General features: G+C 36.1%; 1 protein-coding gene across 1 annotated transcript; it reads right to left on the bottom strand.

Annotated features, from left to right (window-relative positions):
* Nucleotides 1-8,387: 8,387 nt before the first annotated feature.
* Nucleotides 8,388-13,153, bottom strand: LOC114290194 (manganese-dependent ADP-ribose/CDP-alcohol diphosphatase-like protein). The gene is made up of 2 exons (XM_028234092.2): nt 12,991-13,153; nt 8,388-9,494 (listed from the first exon to the last, which is right to left on the bottom strand). The coding sequence occupies exon 2, from the start codon at nt 9,472-9,474 to the stop codon at nt 8,509-8,511; it is 966 nt and encodes a 321-aa protein (XP_028089893.1). The 5' UTR covers nt 9,475-9,494; nt 12,991-13,153; the 3' UTR covers nt 8,388-8,508.
* Nucleotides 13,154-20,596: the final 7,443 nt, after the last annotated feature.

Here is a 20,596-nt window from a genome sequence, read left to right as displayed (position 1 = left end):
CACCCAAAAAAGTTCGCCCTCTCAAACAAAGCTTTTAGTGGGAAAGCTGTGATGACGACTATGGTGTGGGCGTGAAAGTAGTGTGTCAATTTTCTGGAGGCCATCATCAAGGCTAATGCCAGTTTTTCCAGTGGCAAATACCTTGTCTCGGCTCCCAGCAATGTCTTGCTGACATAATAGATGGGCAAGTGTTGGATTCCTTCTGCACGAACCAACACTGTGGTGCTGAGAGACCGCCAGGTATAAGAAGAGTTCTTCACTAGGTATTGGGGTAACAAGCAGTGGTGGGGAAGACATAAATTCCTTCAAGCTCTCAAGAGCTTGGTCGCATTCTTCATCCCACTCAAACTTGGCCTTTAAGGCATGAAAAAATAGTCGTAGTCTGTCTGACGACCGGCTGATAAATCGGTTGAGTGCAGCCGCCATGCCGGTGAGATGCTGCATTTCTTTTACAGAGTTGGGTCTCTTCAAATCTTGGATTGCTTTGATCTGGGAGGGGTCTGCTTCTATACCTCGGTTGGTCACCAGGAAGCCCAAAAATTTGCCAGATCCTACACCGAATACGCACTTGGATGCGTTGAGGCACAACTTGTGCTTCTTTAGGATTTCAAACATCTCTCCTAGGTCCTTGAGATGGTCATTCTCATCTTTGCTTTTGACCACCATGTCGTTGATGTAAGCCTCCATTGTTCTGCCTAACAATGGTTCAAACATCTTGGTGACCATCCGTTGGAATGTTGCCCCTGCGTTCTTCAGGCCAAAGGGCATGACCTTGTAACAGTATAGTCCTCTTGGAGTCGTAAAGGACGTGACCTCCTGGTCTGGTTCATGCATGGCGATCTGGTGGTAGCCTCTGTATGCATCCAGAAAGCTAAGTCGGTTGTGTCCCGCCGTTAGGTCTACCAGTTGATCTATCCGTGGTAGAGGAAAGCTGTCTTTTGGGCATGCCTTGTTGACTGTTTTGTAGTCGACGCAGACACGCCATTTGCCATTCTTCTTTGGCACTACGACCGTGTTGGAGATCCATCTTGGGTAGTGAACTTCTCTAATTGCTCCTGCCTCCAGCAGGTTACCTACTTCTTCTGCCACTATTTCGACATGGTGAAGTGTCGATCGGCGAGTACGTTAAATAACCGGCCTGGCGGATGGGTGGACATTGAGTTAGTGACTGATGAAGTTTGGATCACTGCCTGGCATGTCATAGGGTGTCCAGGCGAACACTTCGATGTTAGAGGTCAAGAATTCCAAGACCTCTAATCTCTCAGTGCTGGATAGCGACGAGCCGAGCAAGAAGAACTTATCCGGGTTCTTTTCATCTATTTTTACCTCCACCAAGTCCTCCACCGCTTTCTGATCAGCCTCTTTGCCGACATCTGCGAATAGTTCATTGCTTTCAGGTTCTTCCACCGAATGAACGTATCCTTTGGCAGCGCGGCTGCCATTTACCGTGGCGAAACATTGCTTTGACATGATCTGATCTCCATAGACTTCTTCAATTAGTCTGGTATCGTTGGGAAACAGCATTTCTTGGTGGTAAGATGATGCCACCGATCGCATGGCATGCAGCCATGTTCTGCCCAAGATGATGTTGTAAGTGGAAGGGACCTTCAATACCCAGAACTCCACTTGTTTCGTCACGCTTCCTGCTCTAACTGGAAGAATTATTTTGCCGACGGGCCATTCTGGCATAGAGTTGAATCCAATTAGGGGTGATACAGCAGGCGCCAAGTCTTTGTCTTGCAATTTTAATTGTTTAAATGTCTCGTAGTACATGATTTCACATGAACTACCCTGGTCAATCAGAATCCGCTTGGCGTCAAAATCCTTGACTCGGAGAGTGACGACTAGGGCATCATTGTGTGGACAGTATATCCGTTCTAAGTCTTTATTTGAAAAAGATATGACGTTTGTTGCCTCTGTCTTCCCCTTCTTTGTGGCTGGTTGGGCACTTAGCACCTCTCTTAAATGTTCAGCCTTTTTGATTGATCCCCTGAGCTCGCATACACGCTCAGGTTCAAAGATTCCATGTGTCACATTGATAATGCCTTGAGGTGGGGCGTCGATTGGCATTCCGTTGGGGTTATTGTGATCTTGGGGAGCTGGTTGCGTCCCTCCTTCAATGTACTTGTCTAAGTGGCCTGCTGCCACTAACTCTTCCAGGTGTTGTCTCAATGGTGTGCAATTCTCCGTGCGGTGTCCCTTTTCTTTGTGGAAGGTGCACCGCGATCTTTCGTCATAGTCCTTCTGGGTTTCTCCTAGCTTGGCTGGCCACTTGACGAAAAGCTTATCTCTTATTTCGCTCAGAATCCGATATATCGGTTTCTTGAACACCGTGGTTATGGCAGTGCGGATTCTCAACCATCTTTTATCTGGGTCTTCTCCGTTATCTCGTTTGCCACGTCCGTTTCTGTTCTGACGATCCACTGTATTGACCTTTGCTGAGGTTTTCTTTTCTGGTACTGCGGTTGCACAAGATTTTGCTTTGGCACGTGCGCCATCCTCCTCTACCCTGATGTGCTGATGCACTCTTTCCATCAGGGCTTCCATGGTGAGAGGTGGCGTCATAGTGATCGAGTCCCTTAGTCTGTTCCCGACTGGAAGGCCTCTTTTATACTGTGCGATGGCGAGATTCGTGGGGCAGTCCCCAATCTGATTGAATGTCTCCCAGTAGCGACTGTTGTAGGATCTTAGGGTCTCTTTATCGCTCATGTCGATGGAGAGTAGCTGGTCGATCTTCACCGGGGTTTTAGTGTTTGTTCGGAACCTTGTCACGAAGGCTTCTGCCAATTGTGCCCAAGAGGCTATGCTGCCTTCTGGTAGTTTCTCGAACTACGTCAAGCCTAGGTCGCCAAGACTTGATGGGAAGAGTATGCACATTAAGGCCTCGTTTCGCCTGTATACAGCCATGACTTGGCGAAAGTGGAGAAAGTGTGAGTAGGGACCCGTCTTTCCTTCATATGTAGTGAATTTTGGCTGAAGGAAGCCTGATGGTAGGGGCGCGTTTTCAATCGCCGGAACAAACGGTGAAGTCTGTAGCCTTGCTAATGCCTTGTTCGTTGGTTCGTAGGCAGGGCGCGGTATTAGCATTCCAACCTCGACGCTTCCATACGTCCGAGGAGCCAACCGCTGTAAGGCCGAGACTCTGTGTGGATCCCGTGCCCTAGCATCCTCCTTGCATCGTGCTTTTTCTTCGAGTACGGTTCGTAAGTCGGATGATCTGGGTAACTCCGTCTGTCTAGATCTGGTTTGGTGCGAATATGTGGGCCAATATGTGGTTTGGTAACTCGTCACTCCAAGTCTGAGAGGACGAGATCTGGAAGACCAGGATTGAGTGTCGCTTGTCCTGAGGCTTCTGTTCTCTCCTTGCGAGGGTGTGGTATTTCTACTATGATTTTCTGAGTGGCGAGGGGGCGTCCTGTTTTTGCGCCCCTCTCCTGTCGCCACTTATTTTTTCTTCATCTGGCGTTTCAAGGCCTCCATGTCCGCCGCCATCTTTCTTATCAATTCATCTTGCTCTTTCACGCGATCTTCCAGAGCTTGAGGATCAATCCTCCGTCTTTGCCTATCAGGACTTTGCGAACGAGAGTGACGGGGGCTGTTAGTTCACCTCCCCCTAGTATCCCTCATGGTGTTATGTCGTTGGGGCTCCAAGTCCGCCATGGAAGAGACAGAGGGTAATCCTTCACGCCTTGTGCCCCCATCTGGAGTTAGCCCGTCGACGGCGGACTGCGGTAATTCTTCAATGTGTGCCATTGATCGTAAAGGGGAGAAGCTTTAATCAAGAGGTTTTGTTCTGCCTATTATTCCCACAGACGGCGCCAATTGTACGGGAAAGAAATACACCTTCTCGTATAATCCTGTTGACTAAGTCCGCGCTCCTCCGTACGACGTCGCTTTGTCACCTGAAAACACAAACGTGAGCTAACCGGCGGGTGTGTGCTGGAAACCTCTCTGATGCCTAAGTTAGCAAACTTGACAAATAGACAAAGCTCAATGTATTCAGAAAGCAAAATTGTGTGTTACCTCCTCCAAGGTGATGTTTGTGAGTTTTTATAGGTTTCGAGTGGCACAATCCTAGTAGGACTTCTATTCCTCCATGTAGAATCCTCCTAGGATTCATACTCCTGTAGGATAATGCTTATCCTTTAACACCCCCCCTCACTGCTTAAACCAAGTGAGATGGTTTTTGCCATGGTCGAACTACCATATGACCGAAATAAAACTGGCTATGCTGAGCCACAGAGTAGGCCGAACTATCCTTAGTTCGGTTTTACCATTTACTTCTCCTTATCTCGGTTCTCTCCTGTTCAACCCATAGTGTGTTTAGACCGAGCTACCGAGTAGCAAGGTTTTGACCGTTATAACCATAATACAGCATGACCGGACTACCTCTGAGACTGGCCTAACTCCAAGTTGTTTTCGGACCGAAGTAGCTTTACAATTCGTGAGCCGAAGTAACTTAATCTCTCTTGGGCCGAGGTAACTTTACCCAGTCCTTCGCACTATGGGCCATGAAGTCCTTCTCATAGCTCGGCCCAATTTTCACTAAAAATTACCCTCTCAGAAAGGAAATAAAGAGGAAAGAAAGAGAGGAATAGAAGGAAAGAATAGTGGAAGGTGAAAGAGTTTTTGGTGGTGGAAAGAAAGAGTAAAGTATTAAAGTTAAGGTGAGTTATTTTATATTTTGAGTTACCAAAATATATTTTATTTATATTTTGACTTACCAAAATCTATTTTATACAAGTTATGTTTTATTAGTATATTTATAAAAATTATGTTTTATAAAGGTTTCAGTTACGTGGATTATTTTATGAACTCTATTTGCTTAAAAGGAAACCCATGGATATATTTGTTTTACTTTTAAAGAATATTTGGCTATGACCTTATATAAAAATATGTTTTGTAAGTACCACCACGAGAGTTCCATGCCTTGGGGGACTTAAATAACCATTGGCTTAGGGAGTCCCATGCCTTGAGGACTTAAATAACCATTGGCTTAGTGATTGACCACTTTGTGGTCCAGTGTTTGTTGTGGATCCATTGATCAGTGTAGTGCTTGGCACTTAGTGATGTACCGTGGTTATGGTTATATAGTGATTTTCGTATTACATATTACATGTTAAATGATCTGAAGTATACGCCAAATGATTTCTGTATTATGTATGTTATGTATCAAACTTTTTTTGGCCCAACTAATTATCCATGGTGAATTTTATGCCTTATACTCTTAGTATAATATTTCTCACTCTGCCATGAGCTTATAGTTTGTTTACCACTTTCAGGTGACATGTCGGGACCAGCGTGTGGGGTAGGCACAAAGAACTTTTATTGATGTATTTTTTTATGTAAATATCGGCCCTTTTGGTCAATATATTTTGTAATAAAAATAGACGCTGCAATGATTATTTTAGTACCCTTATTTAAATATTTCTTCTGCTTGCGTTTATTAATTTGTTTAAAGATTTGGCCGGAGGTAACCTCGGTTACTGGTCATCACGATACTTAACCCTTGGGTACAGGGAGCGGGTCGTGACAGATAAGCAAAAATATTAGCACAAATAGATTCGATTTGGAAAGAAGAGCAAAAATACTAGGACAACTAGATTAAAATAATTTGAACACATAGATTATAATAATTTAAACAATTTGGACAAGTAGGTTAAATTTTTTTTGGATATAGATTAAAATAATTTAGACACATATGTTAATAATCTAGTGAAAAGTAATTTGGATAGATAGGTTAAAATTATTTGGATAATTTGGACAGATAGAATTTACTTGGGACAGATAGTTTAAAATAATTTGAACATATAAATTAAAAATATTAGAACATAATTTGAACAAATAGGTTTAAATAATTTGAACAGATAAGTATATACATGGCATTTACTTGGGACAAATAGTTTAAAATAATTTGAACAGATAGATTATAATATTGGGACATAATTTGAAAAGATAAGTTCAACTAATTTGGACAGATATGTAGGTATATCCATGGCATTTATTTGGGATAGATAGTTTAAAATAATTTGAACAGATAGGTTCAAATAATTTGGACAGATAATGTGTATGGCGTGGAGCCTATGCCATGCCATTTAGATTGTAACAACCCTACGATAGATTAAAAGTTTAAGTTCCTGCTATGTCATATAGTCCCTCCGACAATCCCTGTCTTAAATTGAAATTTTAGAATGGGTAATTTTGAATATATAAGACAACACGAAAGTAACCTGAATATTGGTAAACTTACCCTCTTTGGATTATACTAGCTTTTTCCATTCTATCATTTTATTTCATGTATGGTACTAAAATGTAACATGAGCTCCTCTCAATATAGTCCGGATCCTCTCCAGCGCTCCTCTCCGGCTCTTCGTCCGGTCGACGGACAAGATTCCACCACGTCATCCATGACAAAACCTACGGTTCAGATCAACTAAAAAAAAATATAAAAAAAAAAATTGAATGGTTCTGTTCTGTCCTACGTCAACTCACACACACACACTTACTCTCACTCACTCACTCTCTCTCTCTTTCTCTCTTCTAATAAAAAATTAAAAAAACTATTTTAATCTTTTTAATTTTATTTTCTTAATGTTTTATAAAATTAATATCATTTAAAATATACCTTTAATATGAGACTAATATTAAATATATTTAATAAAAAAATAAAATAAATAAAAATAATTACTATGTTTAATTATGTTTTGAAATTATTATTTTTTAAATATAAAAATTAATTTGATGAAATAAACACACAAAAATCATATATTTTTGAAATTCTCAAAAATAATCTTCATTCCAAAAAAACTCATATGAAAATAATTTTTTTAAAGGAAATAAAAAACACACAAATCCAATCTTTGCATTTAAAAAAAAAAACACACACACATAAATCTAATCTGTGCATGCAAATCAAATACATCATGTTTTTTTATTTTTCATATGATTTTTTTTTTTAAATGAAGTTTGTTTTTGAGAATTTAAAAAATATATGATTTTTGTGTGTTTATTTTATCAAATTAATTTTTATATTTAAAACATAATAATTTCAAAACATAACTAAACATGTTAATTACTTTTTATTTATTTTAAATTTTTATTAAATATATTTAATATTAGTTTCATTTTAAAGGTATATTTTTAATAATATTAATTTTATAAAATATTATTAGAAGAGAGAGAGAGAGAGAGAGAGAGAGAGTGAGCGAGAGTGAGTGAGTGTGTGAGTTGATGTGAGACGGAACCATTCAACTTTTTTTTTTTTTAAGTTAATCAAAGATTTTGTCATGATTGACGTGGCGGAATCCTATTCGTTGACCGGAGGAAAAGCTAGAGGGGAGCACCGGAGAGGATCCGAACTCCTCTCGATATGTCTCAAAAAGAATTTGACTTTTTTTGAATATTTTTTTTTAATTATAAAGAAATGACAGTTACACAATTGGAACAACATTATCAAATTATGACATTTTGATAGGATTTGGCTTTAACATTGTCATTTTTTACACAAATCATTAGAGATACTCTAAACATGACAAATCTAACAAGTAATATTGTTGTACATAAATGAATTTCATATTAGATTTTTCACTACTAAGCATAAAGACTTGCCTCAATAAATACATGTAAAGCCTATTTATAAACTATCGATAAAAAAAAATCTTATAACTATAGCGTTTTCCCAAATCCAACAGTAGATAGTTCATTTTTAACATTATCATCCATTTAGTGGATTGTCATAGTCATTTTCAACTCACTACTAATGCTTATTCTAATTTTTTATCAAATTTGAGTAAAGATTTGATGAAAAGTTTTGTCTGATACTACGTGTTCTAACGCTAATTTTTCAATTTCATCAAACAATCAATTGACTAGGAGGACAACTGACAATGAGTAACTTTGCAAGCAGAGGGTTGTCTAAGAGGATAACCGGCCAGTCATCCGGTGTATAGTGAAGCCTCAACGGCTAACTACAAAAATTTGATGAATGCTGAAACCTCTCTCAATTTGATGAAAGTTTTGGGTTTCTTCTCATTTGATATGAGTTTGATATCATGATTGGAATAGAAAAAATGTACTTATTTTATCAAATTTAAATTTGATAAAAAAAGAAAGTAAGCATTGAAGATGCTCTAATCAACTAAAAAGTTGTATCTCTTTTTCTTGTTTTGTTTGATTGTTATTCATCATGTGTTTTCGATGATTGGAAGAGTGAGTCAACTGCAACAACTATGTTTCAATCAAAACAAGTACATTAACCTAATTTTTGTAAGTATTTTTATTTATTTTTTGTTTTTACATAAAAGAAAACGCTAAACATAAATGTTTCCAAACGAAAAATGATTAGAGCAACTTCGATGTTTGTAAACCAGAAACTTGCTAGCTGCTAATTTTAGAAAGAAATCCGACTTCAATATTAAGCGAAACTACTGTATTACAACAATGCGTTTTTATTTCATTTTGAAAAAAAACCGAACGAGTGGTAGATCATACATACAAATAGTCGCATTTTTAAGAAGTAAAAATCATTTCAGTGCTCTTCATTCTATCAGTTCCAAAAAGTAATAACCTGTCATCAAAAACATCTACATATCCAAATGAATCTGTGCCAGGAGGGCATTCCAAGGCTGCTTCAAGGACCCGATGATGCAACCCATGAGAATCAATGGAGTACCCGCCTTTGTGATCGTGTCCAGCTAAGCAAACCTTCACGCAATTATATCGGTGTATCACATCCATTACTTCGTCGTAATTCCACAGAAGTGCTGCTGGGGAAGATGCACCAGGATCTAAGGGTAGATGGCAACATATAACGACTTTCTGGTTTGAATTTATTGCGTCTTGAAGCACACCATCCAACCATTCTAATTGATCTTTTCCAACCGCTCCATTGAACATGAGGAACCTTCTCTCCAGGCCCACGAGCCCTGTTGGACTGTTCTTGTCTGAATTGGGGTTTCTCTCTCCCAGACATTTCAAGGCCTCTATAGTTTTTGGATGATCTTGAGGCCAACCAATGGCACTAATATCATAGCCATCGAGGACTACAAATCTGTATTCTGGAATTGGAGAAAAATCATAGTAAGCACGGCTATCAACACTGGGAATTCTCAATAATGGAAGTAACCTGTCACGAGGGAGACTGTAGAGACAGTGATTGCCAATCATGTGATAGACAGATCCATGGCGAAAAATCTCAAATTCATGGACAATTTTCTCAACAGCATTGAGAGATTGGTCTTTGGGGCAAAACCCATCAACAATGTCCCCAAAATTGATTGCAAATTTGAGCTTTTGCATTTTGTTCCATTTCTGAACTGCCCTTTGCAAGACAAGAATGCTATGTCGATAGTAACGAGGAACACCAAGGAATGAATGCCCGTCGGGAATATCAGCATACTGCACATCCGATATAATCCCAAAAGAAAGAAGAGGTTGCTTCCCTTGTGCACTCACTATCCCAGTTGCAGAACCCATGGTCAGCAAGTAAAAGAATCCTATCAAATAACAAGAAAAAAAATGCTCGTAAGCTCATTACAGTGCACGTGCAATTAAACTCGAACAGCTAGATAGCTTGTAAATCATGTAATCACAAGAACAACCAACAGCCAACCAACTAAATGAAATACTCAAAAAAACCAATAGATACTACTCCAACAGATTTATATCACTGCCAATATACCCTATTGAGGACAAATACAATTTCAATTGCTAGTTAGAATCCCAATTAATGCCATATAGATGAAAATACAGACTAATTTAAGAGAAGTCCGACTATGACTCTCACTACCAAGTACCATATCAAGTTAGTTACTTTCATAAACAACCTACTTGTAGCACCATTTAACATCACCTGGTTCACGCAAGTAATTGAGTGTAGAATATGGAAGGACTTTTGCAAGAGCAAATTTAATTTGCTTTTCTATGATCATTGAGATGGCTGATTGAGCATTTTAACTAACAAGACCACATGGAAGCCACAAAATAGCACATGTGGATTCATGAGTGACATACTGAGTTTCTTTAGTTTCTAGGAAGTCAATCTTTCTATGTCCTCGTGGGAACTCTTCGATGAGCAAAAACCAAAAGAGACAGCAATTGTGAAGTCCATTAGTAACCGCAATAATATGCAAGCAACAGGACGTAAGTTTCACACTGTTTTGGCTTGGAATGATCCACGGAGTAAAAAATTATTCTTCTTCATCTCCATGGTATGAATGTAATTTAAGATTCTAAGAGATGAAATCCATCTTGGCTATGTGATATCAATAATAAGAAAGGGGAGAACAAAAAGGAAGCCATCATGGTCTATTGACCTAATTGTAAGAATTTCTTCATAGTATTCTCAAGCATAGCTCACTAATTTTGTGTCTGTGAAAAACCAGATTGAAGAAATGCTTAATTTTGAGAGCAGACAGGATGGCTCTAATGATTTGTTGTGATCACCAAAGTATATATAGCCTTAGTTGCGTGTGATCAAGTAGGCCATTAATGGGATTATATTATAATATGTGCGGGTTTGTCTTATTATTTTAGCAATACTTTATGGGTTAAGATTTACTTGTTAGTCATAAATATAAGGGTTGTTGGTCCCTACTATCACTATAACACGTCTCCCTATTACACTATGCAACATACAGGCAAAAAAGGAGAGAGTAAAAGGCTTTCCCACAACAAGAAAACCATGATTGTAACCATGATTGTTCAACATCAAACAGAGATTCAAACATTTTTTAATTTTTGTCATTATGTTCATTCCTTTGATTATATACATGCTCGTGATTAAGGTAAGATGTTCATATGAAAAAAATTCCACTAATTTCTTGTGTAATGGAAAGTATAAGAGAAGCAAAATCCCAACATCTATGAAAAAGTCAGGTGCAAAAGAGAATTCTAAATCTTTCTGTCTTATCTCACTGCTTCATTTCAAGACTAGCTATTTTGTCTAGAATAAGAAACCACCCAATTCTAAATTTGTGTCAAGGCATGGATAAGGAACAATTTCCATAAGCCAAGAACATAAGTAAAACCAAAAGAAATCATAAAAACTCAAATAAAAGGACTCAAAATTAGCTTAAAAAATTTCAGTCTAACATATTATTTGCAAGAGAGAGAGACAGGGAGGGAGAGAGAATGTCACTGATTAATCTAGAGATACAACTTGTTTCCTACGAGTGCAAACTTCTTCCTTCGGAATTGAAATTTCCTTTTTGGCATGGTTGTTTTTGGCCTTTGCTGATTGATTTATTTCTAGGACCTTAAGTTGCATCAATTAGAATATGCTCTGTTCGAAAAGCTTCATCTCCTTCTGTGTTGTCTTATACGTTGTTTTCCTTTTGTCTTCATTTATCAATAACCTCCTATGTTCAAATTTCTATCAAACTCAAGAATGTTGTCAACTCTACTATATTTTCTCCTTTCTTGAGTGCCAAACCTATAACCTTGTCGTTGTCCTACCATTGGTATGAGTGAAACATTAATTGACAAGAATTACTGAAATACCCTCTACATAGCTTATTCATGACATTACAATGTTGTCCTGGATCCAAGAGTGTACTAAAATTGCAGGTGTTGGTCACAAGTATCTACAACCTAAATCATCTTGTTCTAAACCAATATTGCTAAAAATCACCTACTTCAAACGTTAACTTGTAAAGTAATTAAATATGAAAAAAAAACAGAAATCAATGCAACATAAATACTTTGTTAATGTATAAAAAGTGAAACGTGATGTAAAGAATAACAGTAGCACTGAACTAGGGTTGCGCAGATTTCTAAATTATTTGTCTAAACACCCAACTAAAAAAAGTCCTTGTCCAAAGACTAGTAATAATAATAATAACTCTTTGTCCAAAGACACAGAAGAAGAACCAACCATATTCTCCGAGTTCAGAGAAAATCTTTTCACAGGACAAGTGTAGAGAAAATTCAAAGCATGAGAATATGGAGTGTACAGAAAATCTTTTCACAAGTTTCCATATTCTCCAGAAGGGAGAAATTCAAAGCATGAGATTTTTCCTGTGAAACTAAACATCTCCAATTCTTGACTGAAACCCCTATATCAAACTTATATTTGTGTCAAAATCACTCAAAACACCCTCCACTCTTGATCCAAACTTGCACCAAATTGATTTTTACTTGACATTTTTACCCAAACCATGGGAGACTTATGTTTTCTCAAAGTTTTCAAAACCATTTTGTGGCTTTCAAATTTACAACTTTGCCATTACTAAAGCTTTTACTCAAATTTATGCTTAAATGTTCTTTTTTTAATAACTAGGTGTTCAACCAGCTTGCTCGCACCTCGACTAATCTCAGAGTCCTAAAGTTGAAGATCGGGAAAACCTCCAGTGGCCCCTTGGAGTTACTCGAATTCAAGACCTTGGATCTTATCCTCCAGTCTTTATTGCTACGCCAAACCCTTCAAGTTAAACTTATGCTTAAATCTGAATTTCCACTACAATGGACGAATTTAGATTTAAGCATAAATTTGATGATAAGTTTGACTGAAGGAAAAGTGGTAAATTTGAAAATCCACAAAATAGATTTGAATTTTTTTTTGTAAATTAGAGTCATAAAAAAAATGGGTAAAACTCAATTTGACAAGGATGGAGAGGTGTTTGAGTGATTTTTACCCAAATTTAAATTTGATATGGGTTTGAGTCAAAGGTTTGGAAATGCCCCAACTATGCATGTTCAGTTTGGTAACCCAGATTAACGATTTTGAAAGAAGAAAAAAAAGAAGAAAAAGACTCTCTTTTCTGATTCTGAAGCACTGGTTTTGATTAGAGCTATATACATTGTCAGGCACAAGAATCAAAGAGAAAAATAGAGGGAGAAACGGAGATCGAGCAATGATTATGAGCTTAATTGAAGTGGGTAACGAAATTACATTATTGCTCTGCATAAAACTTGAAGAACACTATGCAAGTAATGATTGGAAAAAATCATAGAAATCAAACCAGTTGAAAAGAGAGAGAGATTGATACGTACCAGACACGAATCTGATGAAACGAGCTCTAATGTCAATGTGTTATTTTGCATATATATATACACCGATATACGTATATATAGGTAGAGAGAGAGAGAGAGAGAGAGAGGAATCGTGGTCGTTAATGAAGAGAGACGAATTGTATCCTACAATTAGGATTCTGATAAAAATAAAAAAAGTTATGCTAAATTTTTATTAAATCTTTTATATGTGTGTGAGATCCACGCATATTTTGATTTGTGTGGATTCTAAACTCATATGATAGATTTGGTAATAAATTTAGTAATTTATTTGGGGTCCATAGCATTTTTAAAATAATCTCTAAGTTTGGTTTCAGTTTTGTAAATTCAGTTTTTTTTTTAAAATTAAATTTTTTCGTATTTTTTTTTATATTTTGTGAATATTTTTAAAATTTTAGATATTTTTAAATTTTTTAAATGTATCTAAATAGTAAAATATTTGTGAAAAAATATTTTAAAAAATTAATAAATACACAAAAATATACTGCATTTTTATTTTATTTTTTTGTATTTTTGATATTTAGTGATTTTTTTAAAAAAAATTTATAAATATTATACTTTTTAAATTTATTTACGTTAACTATGTCTAAAAATTAAAAAAATTGTTTACAATATCAAAAAAATTTAGTGAAAACAAAAAATACAGAAAATGAAAAAGTATTATTTTTTAAAAAGTGAATTTTGAAAATTGAAACCAAAGTATCAGATTCTATTTATGTCTCGTTTTGATGATCTGAATTGTTCATATTTTAAAATTAATTAAGTGTATCATTTTTACAAAAAAAATCGAGTCGATTAGATAACGAAAATCATGTGGTTTGATCAATTTTGTATGAATCGTTTATTTTTTCATCGTCTATTTTTTTTATACAAAATTAATTCAAACACATAATTTTTATTATTCAATTAAATTAATTTTTTATAAGAATAATATACTTAATAAATCTTAAAATAAAAACTGTTTGAATTATAAAAAACGAATCTTAAAAATAAATCCAATCGGCCGAACAATATCTTTTAAATCCAATTTAGGCATGAAGAGAAAGCCAATCCCATATATTATTGTGTCGGTTGGTTAATAGCCGCTGCTACGGAGGGTTGTTTTGCTTGTAAGTTATTTGTATTTGTTTGTTTGTTTTTTTCTTTTTTTGTGTGCATATTTGAAAATAGTTAGATTTCTTTCATGTTGGGATTTTAAGATAAGAAAACTTGAGAGGCCTGCAAAATTCATTACGGGTCTCGTTTTGATAATCTGAATCGTTCATTTTGTAATACTCTCAATGTATATTATCCATGAAAAAAATTAGAGTGATTCGATAATTGTAACTCTTTCATTTTATCGCATTGGTCTATAAAAAAAAATTGATGATCAATTTAAAATATCTATCTGTCATGCGATAAAATGAAAAAGTTATGATTATTGAATCAAATCAATTTTTTTTATGACTATTATACTTTGATAGTTTTACAAAATGAACTATTTCGATTATTGAAATGAGACATGGTGAGCCTTACGGGCCTCTCAAGTTCTTTTATATTGAGATCTCAACATGAGAAAAGTCTAACCTTTTTTGAAAAAACTTATAGGAAACTAGAGATGTGATATGACAAAGTCAATAAGTCAATAATCAATTTATTTGGGGTGCTCCCCGGAAAAAGGTCTAAATGTTCTTATTATATATAATTTTTATTTTAAGAAATTATGGTAATTTTCAAAAATTTGTACTTATTAATAAAAAAAATTATAATTATAATTATTAATATGGGAGCTTTTTTCATAATTCATATTCCTAACGGTTTTATTCCATAAAACCTAAATCGTTTTTGATTATTCCATTAGGTCCATTCATTGTAATAGGACGAAATTATCCTTCCTCCACTTCTGCCGTGTCTACTCTATTCTGAAAACAAACCATTCCTATTCTATCTATTCAATCCACAAAACATTGATTTTCCAAAGAAAATCTCATCGTCGGCCCCAAAAAACTCTCAAACCGTAACCCTAGATTCACATTGCCTCACCACCGTCGTCGTCCATCGTCCACTGTTGTCGACCATTGCTATTCCACTTCATCTCACCGCTGCAAAGGTTTACATTGGAAGGAGGGTGGTTCGTTGTTTCGTGTTTCCTGTCGGTCGACTGAGCCTCCGTTTGGGAAGTGGGTTGGCTTTTTGGCTTTTTGGCTTTTTGGCTATTTTAGCCTGGGCTATTTTAGCCTGGTTTGGGAAGGGCTTTTTGGCTTTTTGGCTTTTTTGACTTTTTTTGTGAGAGATGATTGTAATGATTATGGGTTGGATTTGACGTTTTGTTTTTTGTGGCTAAAATAGCCTATTTTGTTTTTTGTGGCTATTTTAGCCAAAAAAACCCAAAAAAGCCAATCCCAAACAGAGGCTGAGTGTGGTCTATTGATTTTTGTACACACCCACAATGAGGAACAAAAGTAAGCACCATCATTTCACCCTCTATTTTTCAGTTATAATGTGATTACCGATGTATATATTTACATTACCCTATTACTATTGTTGTTTTTGGATTTGATTTTGTAAATATCAATGATGTGAACATTCACATTACTGCTCATTAATGGATAAACTTACATTAGTAGACACTGGTGTAAACATTCACATCAATGTATAATAATGTGAATGTTCATATTACTGTTAATTTCTCAATCAGTTATATTATGTTGTTGTTCATATCAATGTGTATTGATGTAAACATTGATATCAGTATTTTGCTCATGTTAGCACCAAAACAAATACGGAACACACATTACTAGGCAATAGTGTGGAAGTTGACATCAATGATGTAAACATTCACATTACTGTTTAGTAATGGATAAATACACATTAGATCAGTTAGTAAGTAAATATTCAAATTGTGACATCAATGTCAGACTTGTTGGTGTTGTTAGTTGTTGATGGTCATGAAATAATTACAGTCCAAACTGTGGATGGTTGCCAATCCTGTTTTGGTTACATGTGAATTATTGTTTCACTTGTTATTAATTAACATCAATGTCAATATGCACATTCTGAACATAATGTCAATAATTACATTTTGAACGTAATGTTAAAATTCACATTGTAACATTCTGAACATAATTTTAGTATTCACATTGTGAATATAATGTTAATATTCACATTGTCACATTTACATTGAATATTCACACCATATATTTGGCTGTAAACATTCACAGTCAAATATATAAGTGTAATGATGTGAAGATTAACATTGTGTATACATCGTGTTAGTTTAGTAGTTGTAATGTGTGACTGTTCTCACCGCTTTATGTGAATGTTGGTTTTTTATGTGCTATCATCTCTTCATGTAAACATTTGCACCAACTATTCACATACTATTTCCCCATCACCATCCCATTATTCACATGGCATATAATAATTTACACTTATTATCACTATTCATTTGTGAACAGTAATATTAAATTTGTTTGTATTTGAACAAACAAGTTTTTCCCGTAGATTTGATGGCAAAAGAAAGAGAGAGGAATCATGTGCCAAAGGCAAAGCCGATCAAACAGCTAGTCCCAAACAAGTGAACATGAAAAGGTCAACTACCGGTCAAATATCACTGGATTGGTAAAATTATTGAAGGCTATAAAATTTACAAATGGTCAATTGAAATGTATTAGAAAAACACCATTTTAGCTCTTATTTGATTGTTTGATCAATAATGAAGTCAACCTCAACCATTGCATGAAATGCGATGATGTCATTGTACGTATAGTGTAGACATTCAAGCTATCCAGTGGGAAGTTTTACATTGGGGACAAGAGCATTCAGATTTTTAGAAGTGATGTATCACTTATTTTTGGGGTGGACTGCGGCACCAAGCCAATGAACCTCTCTTATGGTGCAAAACTAACGGTCGGCATCATACACCAAATGTGCAAGGATGTCAGTCGGTTAAGTGTAGCAAAAATACGTGAAATTTTGAACGAAGCATTAAAGGGCACAAAGAAACATGACAATGAAGAGGTTGCAAGATTAGTTTGCATGTATGCATGCGTCAAACTATTCTTTTTCACGTCCGGAGAAACAATTGGATGGGTATTCTATTCATACATAGACCCATTAGACAACATGATTGAGTATGATTGGGCTGAGAGCATCCGAGGCAACCCTAATGGGGTCAGTAGGCCAAAACTGGGGAAAACCAGGACGAGTCACTGGATGTATTATGTTATTAATGGTAAATCTGATAAATCTTATTCTATATTTAATATGAATATTCACGGGGTATGTCCACTCATGTTGTCAGCAAAACAAATATGACATACACATCGGTACGCATTAGTGGCAAGGTTGGCATAAGTACACACTGATGTGAATATTTACAACAGTGTGGAATGTTAGGAACATTCACATCAATGTGTATTGATGTAAACATTGACACCAGTGTTTTGCTCATGTTAGCACCAAAACAAATGTAGAACACACATTACTAGGTAATGTTGAGGAAGTTGACATTAATGAAGTGACCATTCACATTATTGTTTATTAATGGATAAACTAACATTAGTAGACACTAGTGTAAACATTCACATCAGTGTATAATAATATGAATGTTCACATTACTGTTAATTTCTCAATCAGTCATATTATTATGTTGTTGTTTACATCAATGTGTATTGATGTAAACATTGACACCAGTGTTTTGCTTATGTTAGCACCAAAACAAATGTGGAACACACATTACTAGGCAATGGTGTGGAAGTTGACATCAATGATGTAAACATTCACATTAATGTTCAGTAATGGATAAACACACATTAGTAGACACTGGTATAAACATTCACATCAGTATTTATTAATGTGAACATTCACATTATTGATGTTTGTTATTTGTTTTAGTACTGGTTGTGTGAGCACACAACCACCTTACAACCCCGCAAACCTAATGCCATTCCGCGGTATGTAAAGTGGGACCTCACAGCCTTACATACCAACATGAGAAGCTTGGTTTAAATGAGATAAAAGTACAATAAAAAAAGTTGTGCCCATTCACATAATGAGACAAGGAAATATATAACTAACATAATATTTCCAATTCCAAGTATATGGCGGCGAGCTGATGGCATCCCTAACTGAAGTAAAGATATACCATCATACCAAATCGAATGTGGAGCCCAAACACAGGTTTTGTTGAGTGCACCAGCAAAACAAGATGAAAGCAAAGACAATGAAGGCAGTGACAATAGTGATGGAATTTCTGGCGATGTAATGGACCTAAATGATGTTAAAGATGACATCAACACCAGCTTTAACAACCCCAATGCTGAGAGAGGTATCATCATAGCATAACCAGGTGAACCGGACATTGTGGATGTACTTATAAAAGAAAACCAAAAAGCTTGGGGTCTCGTATAACAATGGGAAGCAAAATACAAACAGTTGGAAGAATCGTAGGAGTTGAGGGCAAGGGTGATCGCTGCACTTGAAGCCAAATTATTTAACCAATCAGGCCTATCCAATATGGACATAGAGATCAAGAATTGCATGGAGTGGAAGGATACAGAAATTCAAGGTTTGACAAAATTGGTCATTAACCTGGAATGTGAAAAAACAATTCTTCAAGATCTTTACGATGATTAGTCCGTTCACATTATCACGCAAGTCGAAGCACAAAAGGCTCATGACAGCCTTAAGAAGCATCCCATTGCAGCACTAAAAGACATTCTCAGCCCACCATCTAGGATAAAGCGCATCAAGCAGAAGGTAAGGAAAGAGTACCGCTTGGATGAGTTTCAATACCCCGACTTGCCTGGTCAAAAGAAAGGGAAAGAGGGAACTCAAGAGCAATTTCATGTAGTCCACATTGTACAAGATTTAGACAAACATCTACAAAAAAAGCACCCAACAAAGTACAAGAAGTTAACATTGACCAACAAACTGAAGGTTTGGGCCAACATGAGCAAACTGAACAAGCAGAATGTCCAAAATTTGCACAAGAACGGCGGTGATGAGTAAGTGATCATACATATTCAGATTGAATTTACCTTTATGATGATGTTAAGCTTCACATATATACTTAATACATTAGATCATTTTATAATTGTGCAATGTTAACATTTACATTTTTTGTAATCACAATGCTCAGGTTGCTTATGTGGCGAGGAGACTCAAAGACTAGAAATGTGTATTTTGATGACATCATACACATCGTCAAGGAAGAATCAATACACAATAACGTATGGCACTCGTAAATGTGTACAAAACACACATAAACACACACACAGACACTGTAATGACACTAGAAATAATGCACTGTTACCTCTCTGTTTGTTTAGGTGATAGATGCATATGATGAAATTCTACTCAAACTGCAAGGGCTGGTTAACCCAACTTTGGAGGATTCGGCATTCATCTTTACAATCACATGTTTGGTAACAACTACACTTTTGGTTTGTTATGTTTGATGTTGATGTGAATGTTCACGTGAACAGTATTTGATTTGCATGTTCAATAGATATGAATGTTCATCTCAACATTATATGCTTATATTGTTAACTTAAATGCTAGACAGACGTAAATGTTAACAACAACATAATATGACATGCGCGAACATTTACATTGACAGATATGAACATTCACATCATTCACGTTGAACATTCACATCATTCATAGTGAATGTATTAGGAAGTTTGAGAAATTAACAGGTGTGAACATTCACATCTGTAATACATTATAGGACTGTTTGACAAATTAATAGATGTGAACATTCACATCATTCACAGTGAACATTGATATAAATACTTGGTACATCATTGTATGCCCATTGTGTGCAGAAAGTTATGCAAGAGTACCCTCCCCACAAGAGAAATAAACTGATTGATTTACATATCAATGACTATCAAGGCCAGAGATACTTCATCTTCCCAATATACCATAATTTCCACTGGATGATTGTTGTGTACGACGTCAAAGACAATCTATGGAGGCATTATAACTCGCTACGACCAAGACCCAGCATACATGACCCATATATTGACAAAGCACAAATAGTCGTAAGTGACTGACACATATAATACTTGTCATGATGTGTAATATTTGAACTTGAACGTATGCACTATGTTGCTTTGTGCCTAACATGAAATTTTATTGTTCCCCTCATGGCAGAGGAATTACATCGAGGCTGTGGTGCACAACATCGAACCATCATCACCACTATGGACCAAATTATCAGGCCAAAATCCATCGCAACCAATCATATCAGTAGATGTCTGTCCTCAGCAAGCATCAGATTCATAAGCCTTAAATCAATTTGTACACATCTTCCACAACCATTATACACACCTAAATTTCAAAATCTAACAATAACAACTTTGCATTTTCAGGGTGGATTGCGGGCATGTAGTGTGTTACATCATGAGGGCGCATGTATACCGTGAGGAAATTGTTGACAACCTTAATCGCTTTGAATGGTGTCAAATAAAAGACTCATTAGTACACATTTTTCTGAATCACAGAAAGACAGTGCAATGTGAAAACCTATAGGTGGGGGGTGTCCACCTATCACTGTTACCCGAAACTGTTATCCACATTTAAGACAATTTAGTGTCAATAG

Source organism: Camellia sinensis, chromosome 4 (genome assembly GCF_055761805.1).
Source record: "Camellia sinensis isolate YWXY chromosome 4, ASM5576180v1, whole genome shotgun sequence".
In the NCBI taxonomy this organism is placed as follows: domain Eukaryota; kingdom Viridiplantae; phylum Streptophyta; class Magnoliopsida; order Ericales; family Theaceae; genus Camellia; species Camellia sinensis.
The sequence above is the reverse complement of the archived record's forward strand: the minus strand, read 5'-3'. Positions and strand labels throughout refer to the sequence as shown.